General features: G+C 44.0%; 1 protein-coding gene across 3 annotated transcripts in view; it reads left to right on the forward strand.

The window, feature by feature from the left end:
* The first annotated feature begins 6,079 nt into the window (after positions 1-6,079).
* HMGXB4 (HMG-box containing 4) overlaps positions 6,080-16,251 on the forward strand; it is a 38,350-nt gene continuing 28,178 nt past the window's right edge. Inside the window, exons 1-5 of one of the 3 annotated variants that reach the window (XM_004063373.5) lie at positions 6,080-6,177; positions 10,943-11,041; positions 11,698-11,846; positions 12,421-12,499; positions 13,273-14,228. In XM_004063373.5, the coding sequence (XP_004063421.1) occupies positions 11,011-11,041; positions 11,698-11,846; positions 12,421-12,499; positions 13,273-14,228 (1,215 nt within the window). In that variant the 5' untranslated portion in view covers positions 6,080-6,177; positions 10,943-11,010. Of the gene's footprint in view, positions 6,178-7,137; positions 7,837-10,942; positions 11,042-11,697; positions 11,847-12,420; positions 12,500-13,272; positions 14,229-16,251 lie in introns of those variants that run through there. The other 2 variants (XM_055374512.2, XM_019018526.4) reach the window with 2 other exon arrangements.

A 16,251-nucleotide genomic window follows, 5' to 3' on the forward strand; every position in this document is an offset into this window, starting at 1 on the left:
AACTTTCCAAAACAATTCTCATCTGCCTCCTCTGAGTCCCAAGAAAAGTTTTTTGTCCCACTCTTCATTCAATGACATCTAATCAAAAGGATTCTTTGAAAACTGTATTCACCATGTGCCCAGAGGGACAAAGATGACTTAGAAACAGGCCCTGTCCTTGAGGAACAGGGGAACAAGGTGTGTAAAAGGATTGTTGCAATGCAATATGGGAAATGCAGTAATAGATATATGTTACCAGGTGTGTGGGAAAATAAGATGACTTGAAGAGGGGGCATTCAAATTAGATTATTTTCGTGGCTTTATCTAATCTTTTTTAAACAGTTTTATTGAGGTATAATTGATACGCAAGGAAGTGCACATATTTAATGTGTAAAACTTGATGACTGGGTCATACACAAATACCCATGATACCATCATCAAAATCAAGGTAATAGACACATCCACCACCTCCCAAAGTTTCCACGTGTCCTTTTGTTTTTGTTTTTGGTGTTTTGGTTTGGCTCAGTTTTGGTGGTTAAAAAAACACTTAATATGGTAATTTTAGTCAGGTGCGGTGGCTGGCTCATTCCTGTAATCCCAGGAATTCGGGAAGCCAAGGCGGGTGGATCACCTGAGGTCAGGAGTTAGAGACCAGCCTGGCCAACATGGTGAAACCCTGACTCTATTAAAAATACAAAAATTAGCCAGGTGTGGTGGTGCGTGCCTGTAATCCCAGCTACTTGGGAGGCTAAGGCAGGACACTCACTTGAACCCAGGAGGTGGAGGCTGCAGTAAGCCAAGATCGTGTCACTGCACTCCAGCCTAGGCGGCCGAGAGAGACTGTCTCAAAAACAAACAAACAAACAAAAAACACTAAACATGAGATCTGCCCTCTTATATTTTGAAGTTCACAATACTGTATTGCTAACTGTTGTATAGCCGGTCTCTAGAACGTATGCATCTTGCATAACCGAAACTTTATACCCACTGGACAACAACTTTCCATTTCCCCCATGCTCCAGGTCCTGGCAACTATTGAATTCTCTGTTTCTATGAGCTTGACTATTACAGAGACCTCACAGAAGCAGGATCATGCAATATTTGTCCCTCTGTGATGGGCTTGTTTCACTTCGAATAATGTCCTTCCATGTTGTCACAGATGGCAGGATTTCCCTCTTTTTAAGACTGAGTAATATCCCACTGTACGTATATGCCACGTTTATCTATTTATCTGTCAGTATCAAGTTAGACCTTGAAGAATAAATAGGAGCTTTCTAGCTGCATGTTGCAAGCTAGATGCATGAGCTGGCAAAAGTGGTGTAGTGTGGGGGACCCATTAGAGACAAGAAAATGTGGCCAGGCGTGGTGGCTCACACCTGTAATCCCAGCACTTTGGGAGGCCAAGGCGGGTGGATCATGAGGTCAAGAGTTCGAGACCAGCCTGACCAACATGGAGAAACCCCGTCTCTATTAAAAATACAGAAATTAGCTGGGCATGATGGCATGTGCCTGTAATCCCAGCTCGGGAGGCTGAGGCAGGCGGATCACCTGAGATCAGGAGTTCCAGACCAGCTGGCCAACATGTGAAACCCCATCTCTACTAAAAACACAAAAATTAGCTGGGTGTGGTGGCACATGCCTGTAATCCCAGCTACTCGGGAGGCTGAGGCAGGAGAATTGCTTGAATCCGGGAGGCGGAGGTTGCAGTGAGCCGAGGTCAGGCCACTGCACTCCAGCCTGGGCGACAAGAGCAAAACTCTGTCTCAAAAAAAAAAAAAAAAGAAAAAAGAAAAAAGTCATTAGCTGAAGTATAAGCTCATGTTAGCAGTGCTTTATCCTGACGGCAATGGCAGATGGACTTCGAAGTGGGGAAGGGGCCCTGAAGATAAAAATCAATTAGGAAGCTATTGTAATAGCCCAATGAGAGATGGCCCATCTATTGGGGCACATCTTTCTTTTACATTTGTACCATAGTAATTATGGACTTGGACTTGTTTTACATTGCCCACAAAACACACATACACACAGAAGATAAGTTGCTCAAAAGCAGGAAAACAAGTATCATTGCTTCACCATAGGGGACATTTATTATTTGTCTTCCCAGAATAGATCCCCTTTCTTTTGTAGAAGGACTAATGTCCTATTGCAACTTTGTGGTATCCCAGGAACTATCACAATACTGAATGATCACATGACCCCATCCCAGCCAATTGGAGTTCTTCTCTTGGATTTTGTGCGCACGTGTGTGTGTGTGTGTGTGTGTGTGTGTGTGTGTGTGTGTGTTGCTGATGTGGGAACATGCTCTTTCCTCTCTGGTCAGGAGACTATAAAGATGTAAGCCTGGGCTACCTGTGGCCATGATTCCAGGCCCCTAGGGACTGCCTGCCTGAGAGAACAGAGTTAAGAGGGAAGGATTTGAATCCCCGGACCCAGCTGTCCAGAGGGCCTGCTTCTCTCTGGCTCTGAGTAGTTTTTGTTTTGTTTTGCTTTTTACATGAGTTACATATTTTCTACTGGTCTCTTTATTTTTTTAATTTTGCAATTTAGGGCATACATACAGACTGAGAATCTGTGGTATGTCCCTCTGCCTGTCTCTTAAGGTAGTTTTAATTAGGTCCTGTCACTTCTAGCAAAAGGCCCTGGCCTAATGTATGTACCCAGGATGGCATCCTCCCAGACCGAAGACAAAGACACTGCTCAAAACATATCTGGAAAGAGAAGAGCACAGAAAAATGGCCTGAAGAAAGAGATGTCCAAACCAAGCACAATTTGACAGGCCCCACCTGTTGCTGCCAGGCAGTTTTCCTTAGATCAGGTAGACCAGAGAACTGCCCCACACTTAGGGAGTGCCCCCTCTTCACATATGCTAGATGCTATCCTCACTTGCCATGGGAAAAGGCATTCTTATTCACAAACCCCACCATGACTAGGCCTGCCCAGAGGGTCCTCCTTTCTGTCTTTCCAAGTTTCAAAAATGCAAGAGAACTGTGAAAGATAGTCAGCAAAGAATACTTTTCCAGCAAGGTACAGAGGAAGCACTTGAATCCATTCAAGGAACTATGATCTCCTGGCTCCCACCACCAACCCACTTCTGGCTGAGCTAGCTCTGGTGTGCACATCAACAGAGAAGCCTCCCTGATTACTGTTTTAAAGAACAAGCTGTTCCTACCCACATCCCCTGCTGGTACTCTCGTAGCCAACCTGGCATTATTTTCTCCACCTCTGATTATCACTGAATGTAGTATTCATATCTTAATTTTGTGTCCCCCAACCCAACCGGAATGTAAGCTCCTGGGGGCCAAGGACTCTCAATTCTGTTCACTGTCTTATTCCCAACACTTAAGACAGTGCCTGCCACATGCTGTGTTTTCAATAAATATCTGTTTAATAAATGGAAGTGCAATGATCCAAGACTGGGAGCAAGTTAATAGCATTTTGTGATTGAGAGAGTAGGCTGAGGAGAGATCTGACTTCAGGTCTCCAGGAGCTTAAAATGAGCAAGAACTTGATATGCTCCATCTTCAGGTGGACTAAAAGAAGAAATGGGACCAATAGGACTCATAAGGCTTTTAGGTCCAAGCTAGTGGTAGAGTGTGGGGACAGCTACTGTTTTTGCCTACCTAACATGCACTCACCCTTCTGACAGCAACCCTTGATTTTCTTTGTGTCTACCCCAACCTAATTTTGGAGGTAAGCAGATGACCTAATTTAACCAATCAGCAGCAGCAGCAGACTCCACACCTTTGCTCATAGTGATTGCTTTTTGTCTGGACACATGATCTAATTCAGGCAATAAGAATCAATCCCATGACTTTTGCCAAAGCAAAAGGGAAAAAGAAACTCCTTCCAGGGCCAGGCATGGTGGCTCACATCTGTAATCCCAGCACTCTGGGAGGCCAAGGCAGGTGGATTGCTTGAGTCCAGGAGCTTGAGACCAGCCTGGACAACATGGTAAAAAAAAAAAAAAAAAAAAAAAAAATCTCTACAAAAAATACAAAAAGTACCTGGGCATGGTGGCATGCACCTGTGGTCCCAGCTACTTGGGGGGCTGAGGTGGGAGGAATGCTTGAACCCAGGGGGTCGAAGCTGCAGTGAGCTGTGATCGTGCCACTGCACTCCAGCCTGGGTGACAGAGAAAGACCCTGTCTCAAAACAAACAAACAAACAAAACCTCCCTCCACAGGGACACTGCTAGCAGGAAAGATGATGAAGCTTGGAGCTGCTGGAGTCATCACCTGAATTTGAGAATAAAGCTAACAGAGGAGAGCACCACGGACACGTCAAGGGACCAGCTTGAGTTACCTCCCTGGAAGTGACCATGTCTGCAGGTACTGGACATTTCAATCATGTGAGCCAATAAATTCCCCTCTTCTGGGGAACCACATGGAAATGGGTTTCTGTCACAACTGAAATCATCCTGACCAATGGATTTAGGGCTCTGAAGAACAAAAAGGAAATACATCATTAGGGCTCTTAAATGCCTCAAAGGGAAGCCTAACGTCAGGCAGGGTGTCCCAGAAATGCAATCGAACACCTTTTGGTGAAACTCATTGCCTGTCTTTTTGGTGAGTAGGATGGGAGCTGCGGAGAAAAAGGCCATGCTACTTTTATTAAGTATTTGCAGTTACATTTTGCAAATGATTTCAGCAACTTTATCTCAGGTGTTTTAACATCTCAGCATCTCACAGTTGTAAGAAACAGAATCAATCTTCTACTCAGTGCAGAGGGGGAGAGAGCATGATATAGCAAAAAGAGCACTGAACCAGAGTCTAACAATCTGGCTTTTCATCTTTATCTGATCACTGATTAGCAGTGTGGTCTCAGACAAATCACCTTGCTTCTATTGGTCTCATGACTACCTCGTCTTCAAGCACTCACCCAACTCTGCAATGGAAAATCCACTAGGACAGAGGTTCTTATTTTTTTATGGGGCCTGGGCCCCAGGAAAACACACACTGCACACATGATTTTACGTTGCATGGCGTTCACAACTCCAGAAGCCAATCTACATCTCTAACCTCTCTGCTTTACAGTAACACCAGCTTCTGCTTGAGCGTTCCTCCAGTGGGAGGGAGCTCACTACTCACAAGGAAGCCCATTGTACTATTGAACTGTACTAGAAAAATAAGTTATTCTTCATATATATATATATTTTTTTGAGATGGAGTCTCACTCTGTCCCCCAGGCTGGAGTGCAGTGGCGCGATCTCGGCTCACTGCAACCTCCGCCTCACGGGTTCAAGTGATTCTCCTGCGTCAGCCTCCTAAGTAGCTGGGATTACAGGCGCGCGCCACCACGCCTGGCTAATTTTTTGTATTTTTAGTAGAGACTGGGTTTCACCATATTGGCCAGGCTGGTCTCGAACTCCTGACCTCAGGTGATCCGCCCACCTCAGACTCCCAAAGTGCTGGGATTACAGGCGTGAGCCACCGCCCCTGGCGTTCTTCTTCATATTAAACCAAGTTCTATACACTGTAATTTCTACTCATTGGTCGAAGTTCTCCATGGCAAATCAGAAAAATTGTGTTCTCGCCTGTATATGACATCTCTTCCTCTCTCTCTCTGAAGACTGTTTCTAACTAAAAAATGTAGATGATTCGCCATGCAAATTATTTTACTGTACATTTTTACAAAGATAAGTTCTTCACCTCACCCCTAATATGCCAAATGTTCAAATGTAGATGCTGAAGTCCAAATAAGCACACTGCTATTAATCTGCATAGATCTAGGTGTTTCAAAGAGGAGAATTGCTGTATAAAAATATCTTGAAAGAAACAGCATAGTATTTTGGGGAAAGCACTGCATTCAGAATCAGAAGACTTGGAGTAATACTCGGTCTCATATTCCAACTACCTGTGTATCCTTGGGCACGTCACTTAACTTCTCTCAGCCTGGTTCTCTTCTGCAAAATGCGACAGGAATACAGTGAGGATTAAGTGAAATAATGTTTGTAAGCTTCTAGGGCAAGGCTGGGACATAGCAAATTCTCAATAAATAAGTGCCAGCTCCCGCGCTCAGCAGGCTCCGAGTTTTATTCGATGCGCTCGGCGCTCTTGGTCGAGCGGGATTCCCCCTCCGGAGCCCGAGTCTGCGCTCTGGGCTCGACTGAGGCTCCCTGGCGGCTCGCGCTTTTCTCTCCTTCTCCAAGATGGCGGCGATCGGCGGCATTGAGGCGGGATCCGGGCGAGCCGAGTGAAGGTAGCGGCGAGCGGAGACCCCAGGAGACCGGGCTGGGCCCCCACCCTGAGGCGGCAGCAGCCCCGCCCCGCCGCCACCCGCCGCCCTGGGCCCGCGACATCACCTCTGGGGTGCCCCAGGCCCTTCGCGGCCTAGCCCAGGGGCCGAGCCGGGGACTGGAGTAGCGGCCGCAGCCGCCCCCAGGAAGGGGCTGGAGCGGGCAGAAGGAGGAGGGCGGGCGGGAGCTGTTCAAACGGGGAAGGCGGGAAAGCTGCGGGGCCGGGAGGGGGCGTGCGGCCGCCCCAGGGGCCTGCGGACCCGGGCCGCCCCTCCCCCTGCCCGGGCCGTCTCCGCCCTCGGGGGCGCCGTGAGGCCGCCGGAGACGCGGGAACCCGGGTTCAGGTCGAGCTGTGCGGCTCGGAACCCGCGATGCGGGGGTCCCTCGGGCTGTCAGGGGGAAAGGGCTCGTGGCCGCGGCCACGGGAGGGCTGGGGCTGCGGCTGGCAGGAGAAGGTACGAGGAGCTTTCTTCTTTTCCTCTTCACAGAGCTTTGTTGAGCTAGCTGTTGCCGCAAAACTGCCGGGAGAATCCCACTGGTTTGCCGTGGGGACCACAAAAATGGTGGTCCTGGGGGCTGTTTGTGTAAATCACCTGGTATTTTGTGTGTTTCTTGCTTGCAACCCGGCTTGGCCGTGCCTTCGTGGTGGGCGCCTTCTCCATGCAGGCCCATTTTCCCTCCACCAACTACTACTTGTAGATTCACTTTATAGCGTGCAAAAGCGGAGAAACATCTCTGTCCCCTCTTTCGGAGGGCTAAGCTGGTGGCTGATTATATTTCCTCCTAATAGAACAAAGTAAAAAAACTGAATCCCAAATAAAGCCTGTTGATTGGACAAGGCTTGTCAAAATTCCATTGCTGGTCTTATGGAATGTGTGTTGTCAGCCAATCTGTGCGGTGGTCGTGGTTCCGCTTGATTGCACTGCAATGAGAGGATTCAATCCCCATCCCAGACTGTCGGGATCTCTGCAGCTTCCAGAGCTGGCAGGGGCTGGGAGTGCTGCCTAGGTAGGTCCCTGGAGAAGGGAGTGGCAAGAGGATTCGGAGTCACCGTGTTCGGAGATTGGAAGAAACCTGGACGAAGTTGAGAAGCATCACTTGTCTGTATCGTAGAAGTAACAAGAAAATTTCAGAAATTGGCAACCGGCGGATGTGCATCTTCCTTTACCTGCACTGACTGGCATTTTGAGTTCTTGAAAGGAGTGGTTGGAAGAAGAGAATGCAGAATCTTGGACATGGCTCTCATCCTGGAACAGACCTGGAGTTCAGAATTTCTCTTACTGTCCGTGTGACGGGGCTTACTTTGTTTCCTTTTTTTCGATACTCATTTACATTATGGGGTGAAGAAGGTTGTTGATTGCAGGAGCTCAAGTTACCTCAAAAAAAGTCTGAAACCTTTTTTTTAACTGTAATTTGAAGTTTCAAAATGACAAAGTGCTATATCTGAGGATTTTTTTCCTCCTGATTACTTTGGTCATCCCAAAGGCCTATGCCTGAACATAACTTGTATACTTATCTACAAGGGAAAGAGCAACTCTGCCGCCTCCTTTTTCATATCCTGAAGAAAAGTCCCCGAAGAGCTATTTAACAATTTGTGCATTTCATAAGTATACATTTTTATGGTACCAGTTTTTTACTTGTATCAACAGTATGAAATAATGAACTTTTACTTATGTTGTCATATCTTAGCACACTGAGACAAACAAAATTATTCTTGCCTCTTGGAGTTGACAACATTGAATTTTATAAACTCCCAAATTATTGAATTGAGAATGGGTTTTAACACCTGTTTCACATTTGCCAACATTTAATGTAATTATGACCTCCCTTTTCTAATGTGAAAATCAAACCTAATATTCATTTTCATTAATCCTCACAATCTACTCTCTACCCCTGAACTCTGAATTTTCACAGATTGTATTCAAGACCTGGAAGGAATATCAGGGGTTCATCTGATCTTATATAAATGTTGCCTGAACTCTGCCTTTCTTTCACACTGTTGCTTGAGATTTATCTGGTATCTTTCCAAAACTAAACCCTGAGCTGCAATAATATCCTGATTTTAAAAAACGTAGAAATTCAGGGCCCATCGGTCTGCCCAAGCTGTGGCTGATACATTCCGTTGTGTTTAATTTTAGTTTTTCAAGCTCTTGGCTGCCCCAGTTCTTCAGTGAATTGGACGTGTCTTCAGGCCTCATTCCTTCTTTTTTCTTCAGGTTATTTAATCCAGTAATTTATAAAATGCTCTTCAGTGTTTTTAAGAAAATTTAAACAGTGGTAGACCTAATATATGTAATGCCAACACCACATTTTCTGTGTTGGCGTGTGCCTCTGAGAAGCAGTTCCTAATTTTCTATTCCTTCTCACAACTTTTTAATCCACTAGTTTTTTAAAGCAGCCAGTAACGAGACCACGATACAGTCATCTTTCTTTCTTTCTGTCTTCAGAGGTACTTATTTCTATTCTGTTAGGTTGCCCAACTCTGTTTTATGTTGATTTTGATGTTACCAAAGGGAAGGCCTGTTATAAGTCTCAGGACCAGCCTTTGCTTACATTTACAAGTGCATTTTGTTGTTGACAAAACACTGATGACTGTATTTATGACATTGAATATTTAAGTTTTTTGCCATTATTTCTGAAATATTCTTTGCCAAAATTCATGCACAGAAAGTGTTTGAGGTCTCCATTGGTTCTTGGCATTATCAGCCTATGAAAATCTATATAATCTATGTATTTTTCTTATAAACTCAGTATTTTAGTGCCATTGAGAGGATATGCTGTTTTCAAATAAATTGATATAATTCCCTGTATTTCCCTTCTCCTACCTGCACCCCTTTTGGAGTCAGCACCACTTGGGTGGAAAGGGGAGGACAGTAGTTTCCGCTGAGAAAGTGTCATCCTTAAATGCTGGAACATGAAAAACTGGCTACATTATGTATCTTGCCTCCTCACATTTTTATCTGAGGCCTGACCTTATGTCCCCTTCGTTTCCTATGAAAAGGCCCTTCGAACAGGCAGTTCTCCAATTGAACTTTAAAACAATCCAGTTAATATAGTTTCATTACTCTAGCTTCTCTTACTTTGACCAAATCCATTCTTTATTTCACTTCTCAGAGAAGTGAAGAAATGCTTTTTTATGTTTCTTTTCTTAATCTAATAAATCATTCTTGATAATGCTTCATTTTCCCATTTAGGCCTACCTGTATGTACATTGTATTTTATCTGATTGTGCAAATAAGTCTTTTTAATGTAACTCTTATGAAAGTCTCCCTTGTTAATCAAATTCATCTTTTCTTTCACAAAAGTTCCATGCTTCAGTATTGTCCACAGCTACCTGAAGGAATTAGTAATGTGTCATTTAAGTGTCCTTCAGTATTTCTAAATACCCTTATAATAATGAAGGTAAAATTAAATTTAAATAAATGATCAATTAGATTAACTTTGTAAGCATCTGACTTAATTGGATGAGAACATTTCCAAAATATTTAATATGTAATTTTAAAATTCCTGAAGGACTTGTGACATTGCTTGTTCTTAAAACATTTAAAGAACTTTACCTTGGCTGGGTGCGGTGGCTCACGCCTGTAATCCCAGCACTTTGGGAGGCCGAGGTGGGTGGATCACGAGGTCAAGAGTTCAAGACCACCTTGGCCAAGATAGTGAAAACCCATCTCTACTAAAAATACAAAAATTAGCCGGGCTCGGTGGCAGGCGCCTGTAATCTCAGCTACTCGGGAGGCTGAGGCAGGAGAATCGCTTGAACCCGGGAGGCGGAGGTTGCAGTGAACCAATATCGTGCCACTGCACTCCAGCCTGGGCAACAGAGCAAGACTCTATCTCAAAAAAAAAAAAAAAAAATCCTTTTACCTTACAGTGCATTTTATAGCATTGTCATCTTCAAAGTCAAAATGGACATATAAACTCAAATGCCAAAAAAGGTTGTAAAAATTCAATAAAAAATACAATATCTAGAACATTTAAATTATAGCAATTCTTATTAGTGAAGGTCTTAATAATCATAAAAGTTTTATGACCAGTGGACAAATGATAAATGTCTCCCTATTTTCACCTAGCCTTTAAGAAAGCCTTGGTGGTGGTGACAGCTGTCATATGGTCAACTGATGTAAGGAGTGTACCTGCTTTTACAGTTACATAAATTTGAACAAATTCATGTTGCCCCCCCCAAAAAATGCAAAAGACATTGTGCTCTAAAGATATTTAACATCCCTATACAGTTAATCATTTCTGTTTAAATTACAGTGCAATAGATTTTACCGCTTCACCAATCCAGTTGGTAGGATTTTGTGGTCTTCAAATGTTTGATGTGATCTGTCTTCTCTGCATCTTGCTTTACCTGTGTATGTTGTAACCATGATTGAACCTATCCCTCTAACTTAATGTTGGTTTCTACCCTGTCTCAGTGTTGTCAGTCCTGTTGGCATTTTAGAAATTCTCATTAATTTTGAAAATATTTTTTGTATTGGAGGTATTTTATATACTTCCCCAAATGACAACTTTAATTCATGACTGAAATCTAATTAAGCCTAGTGTACTCTCTGCAGTATCAACCCCACTGTATTTACAAAGAGAATGAGGAGGTGACAAGACACTTTTTATTTCTTGCTGCCCTTCCAGTCGGCCCTTGGATCACTACGCATTTCCATCTGGAAGGTTGCTTCTCCTCAGTGATTTCGCATTACAGGAGGGTTTTCCTTCTTTGTTTCTCAGACCTGGTCCTGTAGACGGGAAGGAGCCTGGACACAGTGACACATTCTCAAAGGCCCTGCAGGACCACCATGGCTTATGATGACTCCGTGAAGAAAGAAGGTATGACCCCATAATCTGAGAAGCATTCCAAAGGGGGTATCCTCTTCAATCCTTGCAGCCCATGGATATAGAGACCAGGACTGGGCACCACAGCCTGGACTCCCAAGTGATGGTCCAGAGCACTGTTATGACACTCAGCCTCCACGCCATCCCCAGACTGGGCCCATGGAAACGAAAACCAGGACAGGGGTTCCAACACGAGAGTCTGAAATATGAGTCTCTTAGTTTATTGGGGTGATCCCCTGCAGCACTCTTGGTCCTTGCCAGCTCCAGTGTGCAGGAGTCTGGGGATAGGAATCACATCCTGGACTCCCACAGAGAGCAGCACAGCACATGAATCCTTATTCTTTTCAGCCTTTCGTCTGCAAGTCTGTGTCCTCCTACCAAATCACAACTCAGAAACCATATCTGAGGTTGCACATGGGGCCTTTGCATAGCACGGAAACATTGTTTCTTCAGGTTTGATTCTTGTATTTGCAGCTAGGTCATCAAGAAATATTCTGTTCCCCTGGGTCTAGCCCTGTTTTTCAGTGGACTTGATTGAAACATTGTTTTAATTTGGAAATAGAGGAACTGTTGCATTACCTGCATGACGATTTGGTCACTACTTACTTGACTTTCTCATTTCCTTTCCCAAATAAACCTGTGCTTCTCAGATTGTTTTGATGGTGATCATACCTTTGAGGACATAGGACTTGCAGCTGGCCGAAGCCAACGAGAGAAAAAACGTTCTTACAAAGATTTTTTAAGGGAAGAGGAAGAAATTGCTGCTCAGGTCAGGAATTCTTCCAAGAAGAAGTTGAAGGTAAGTCCTGAAAATTTAGATTAGGAAAGTCTTAAACTACTCATTTTTTTTTGGTGATGCAGAGTTTTTTTTTGTTTGTTTGTTTGTTTTCTCTCATGGCCCAGGCTTGAATGCAATGGCACAATCTCTGCTCACTGCAACCTCCGACTCCCAGGTTCAAGCGATTCTCTTGCCTCAGCCTCCCGAGTAGCTGGAATTACAGGCGCAGGTCACCACGCCTGGCCAATTTTTGTATTTTATCAGAGACAGGGTTTCACCATGTTGGCCAGGCAGGTCTCAAACTCCTGACCTCAAATGATCCACCTGCCTCCGCCTCCCAAAGTGCTGGGATTACAGGCCTGGGCCACTGCGCCAGGAAAGTCTTAAACTACTTCTTACCATATTCCCTAATATTTGAAGAAGGAAGTATTTTTTAATAACTTGAGAAAAGAAAAATAAAACGTTATGCACATCTATTTTTATTATTTCTTGTGCTTTGTTTCCCAAAATCAAAAATCATCAAAGACAAGAGTGGTTACAAACTGCATTTGCCTCATCATCTTATTATTGGTCAATTCTTCTTCTTTAATTATAGGATAGTGAACTTTACTTCTTGGGGACGGACACACACAAGAAGAAGAGGAAGCACTCCTCTGATGATTACTACTATGGAGGTGAGGATGGGAATGGGCAACAGGTGGGATAAACACATCGCTGGTTCTTGGAGTCGGGGTAGGGGAAAGGGATCCAGATGTTGCTGACTCAGTGGCCTATTTAACAGGACAGTGGTTCTTGTTCTGAGTGCCGATAAACCAGTGTGAAGGAGGAGAGAGGTGGAGGGCTGGTATTTTGGAGGATTCAGCATAGAAGAACAGTCTGCATTTGTGATACACCAGGTACCAGGTTCCTTCTCCCCCCAATCATCCACTTATCTTGTGCCCATTGTTATCTAGCATCCCTTTTGCCATACGTAGTCCTCTGGCCTGCACCTGTGGGTCACTTCTCAACCAGTATATATCCACTCACAGAACCAGTTTTCTTAGCTATGTTATGCACATAGCTGATGAGACTCAACTTTCACCAGAATGGGTTTGTCCTGAACACAGAAACAAATGATACTCTGTCTGCAATCTGAATTGTTAACTTCCCATAATCCCACAGCTATAGTCAGTTCTTCTGGGTATGTGCTCTTTGGTTGCTTCTGAAGACTCAATGAAGAGAAACAACTTTAGTGGCAAGAACTGTGTCCAGGGTCAGAGGCAGACTCTACCAAGCCAAGAAGCACAAGGGCATCATTTCTCAATGTTAGGAATCAGTTAAAGGGTCTCCCTTCAAATCATTCCTGTTAGCCTCTTTCTCATGTTAGCTAGGTGCTTTTGATGAGAGAGGAAACTTGTTAGAAGTTGCTTCCCATCATATTGACAGTACTTCTCTTGATTATTTCTAGATATTTCGTCTTTGGAATCGTCACAGAAGAAAAAGAAAAAGTCCAGCCCACAGTCTACTGATACAGCTATGGACCTGTTGAAAGCTATCACTTCCCCACTGGCAGCAGGCTCCAAGCCCTCTAAAAAGACTGGGGAGAAATCCTCTGGCTCTTCAAGCCATTCGGAGAGTAAAAAGGAGCACCACAGGAAGAAAGTCAGTGGAAGCAGTGGGGAACTACCCCTGGAGGATGGTGGCTCCCACAAATCGAAAAAAATGAAACCTCTCTATGTGAACACAGAGACACTGACCCTTCGGGAGCCTGATGGTTTAAAAATGAAACTTATTCTGTCACCAAAGGAGAAGGGAAGCAGCTCTGTTGATGAGGAGTCTTTTCAATATCCCTCCCAACAAGCGACTGTGAAAAAATCCTCAAAGAAATCAGCTCGGGATGAGCAGGGTGCTTTACTCCTAGGACATGAGTTACAGAGCTTTCTGAAAACAGCCCGGAAAAAGCACAAGTCATCCTCAGACGCACATTCATCTCCTGGCCCTGAAGGCTGTGGGTCTGATGCCTCCCAGTTCGCAGAGTCCCACAGTGCTAACCTTGATCTTTCAGGGCTTGAACCTATTCTGGTAGAATCAGACTCGTCCTCTGGTGGGGAACTAGAGGCTGGGGAGTTAGTGATAGATGATTCTTACCGAGAAATCAAGAAGAAAAAGAAGTCAAAGAAGAGCAAAAAGAAGAAAGACAAGGAGAAGCATAAAGAGAAGCGACACTCCAAGTCCAAGAGAAGTTCAGGACTTTCTGCCGTGCCAGTGGGAGAGGTCACAGTGACATCTGGCCCTCCTCCCAGCATCCCATACGCTGGAGCAGCAGCACCTCCCCTGCCACTTCCTGGCCTCCACACAGATGGGCATAGTGAAAAAAAAAAGAAAAAAGAAGAGAAGGACAAAGAGAGAGAGAGAGGAGAAAAGGTAAAGCATCTTTTAAGTGTGGTGGGGGTAAGAGATTAAGCAGGTTCTTCCTGGATAGTCAGTGGACTTTTAAGTTAAGCAGTTGAGGTAAACCACTGGGAATTAAGCACGTTTGGGGGATATGTTGGAATGATATAAAGTATAAAATATTACCAGTAGCCCAGTCTGTCTGATATAGAAGCAATCTTTTTTTTTTTTTTTGAGATGGAGTCTTGCTCTGTCGCTCAGGCTGGAGTGCAGTGGTGCAGTCTGGGCTCACTGCAACCTCCTCCTCCCAGGTTCAAGCCTCACCCTCCCAAGTAGCTGAAATTACAGGCACCCGCCACCACACCCGACTAATTTTTTTTTTTTTTTGTATTTTTAGTAGAGACGAGGTTTCACCGTGTTGGCCAGACTGGTCTCAAACTCCTGACCTCAAGTGATCCACCCACCTCAGCCTCCCAAAGTGCTAGGATTACAGGCATGAGCCACCATGCCCGGCCTAGGGTTTCTTAATAGTTATTCTCCCATTGTGCCAGGAATAGGTTTAGTTACACTGTGGCTTATTCCAACTAGTTCTTAGAATTCACAGAAGGAGCTAAACCCAATTTCTTTCACTTAGCATCACTGTCTGCTTAGGGCAGTTGGGAGATGTCAAAAGGTGTTCTTTGAGTTCATTTTGAAAAATAGACTATCAAAATTGGTAGAACAGTGAGCAGTCAAGTTAACAGAATAGCTAGTGACTTTCCACCAGCTGGTGTTGGCTACTTTCTGGTATTCTTTTTAGTGTCAAATATATGTTCTTTTACTGTCTGAGTGCTTGCTGTATGCCAAGCTCAATGCTGTAGACAGTACCAGGAAGTAAAAACACAAGCAGGACATAGTTGTTGACTTTAGGGAGCTCACTGTTGACTAGGGAGATAGGAATGATAAATCAGTCACCTTGGTTTGATTTCTTTCCTCATAACTCAACAGTTTCTAGCAGTGAACTTTAGGGTCTCATAACTATGTCATTAAAAGTTTCTTTATTTATAGTTCTGCAAAATGCAATGTCAGATAAAATCTGGAAGAAAAGCGACTAAGAACGAGAAAATCAAATGTATTAAGAATCTGGGGCTGGGTGTGGTGGCTCACGCCTGTAATCCCAGCACTTTGGGAGGCTGAGGCAGGTGGATCCCTTGAGCCCAAGAGTTTGGGACCGGCCTGGGCAACATAGCGAAACCCAGTCTCTACAAAAAAATACAAAAATTTGCCTGGTGTGGGGGTGCACATCTATAGTCCCAGCTACTCAGGAGATTGAGGTGAGAGGATTGCTTAAGCCCAAGAGGTGGAGGCTACAGTGAGCTATAATCTTGCCACTGCAACTTCAGCCTGGACAGCAGAGTGAGACTCCCTGTCTCAAAAGAAAAAAGAAAAGAATCTAGGAATGGGAATTTAGTTTGATCTCTGAGGTGGAAGTTATTTCTCCACTATAAAGGGTGCCTTTTAAGAAAGTCTGCTTATATCTATCTGTTTATATCTATCTATAGATCTATATCTGTTTATCAGTATGTGTGTGTGTGTATATATATATATATATAAAATTATATATATATATATACACACACACACATCTGTTTATCTCAAAAAAACCACAAAGCTATACCTCTGAGCCAGGAATCAGTGTGAACATAAAGACCTGGATATTCCAATACTAAGTCAGGTTTTATTCAGTTGTTTATTTGGAAAATTGCTTTATGAAATAAACACTATGTGGTCTTTATAAGATTCTGTTTATCCTAAGAATTTCCAGTCTAGTGACGTGATAGTGCCATAAACTAATCATCCAGTGCTGAATGTCGGAGCACAGGGTCAGGGAAAGCTTGAAGAAGGAAAGGGTTTCAGTGGAAGTGGACACATGGAGGCAGAGAGATGTTCAGGAAGCAGCAGAGTAAAATAACTATAACTGAACTCTACTTGTGCAATTCCAGCTGCCTGCTAAATATTTCTACTTGAATGCCTTGGGTACCTCAAACCCTTATGTCACTAATTGACATGACCTAGC

This window comes from Gorilla gorilla, chromosome 23 (genome assembly GCF_029281585.2).
Source record: "Gorilla gorilla gorilla isolate KB3781 chromosome 23, NHGRI_mGorGor1-v2.1_pri, whole genome shotgun sequence".
NCBI lineage: Eukaryota > Metazoa > Chordata > Mammalia > Primates > Hominidae > Gorilla > Gorilla gorilla.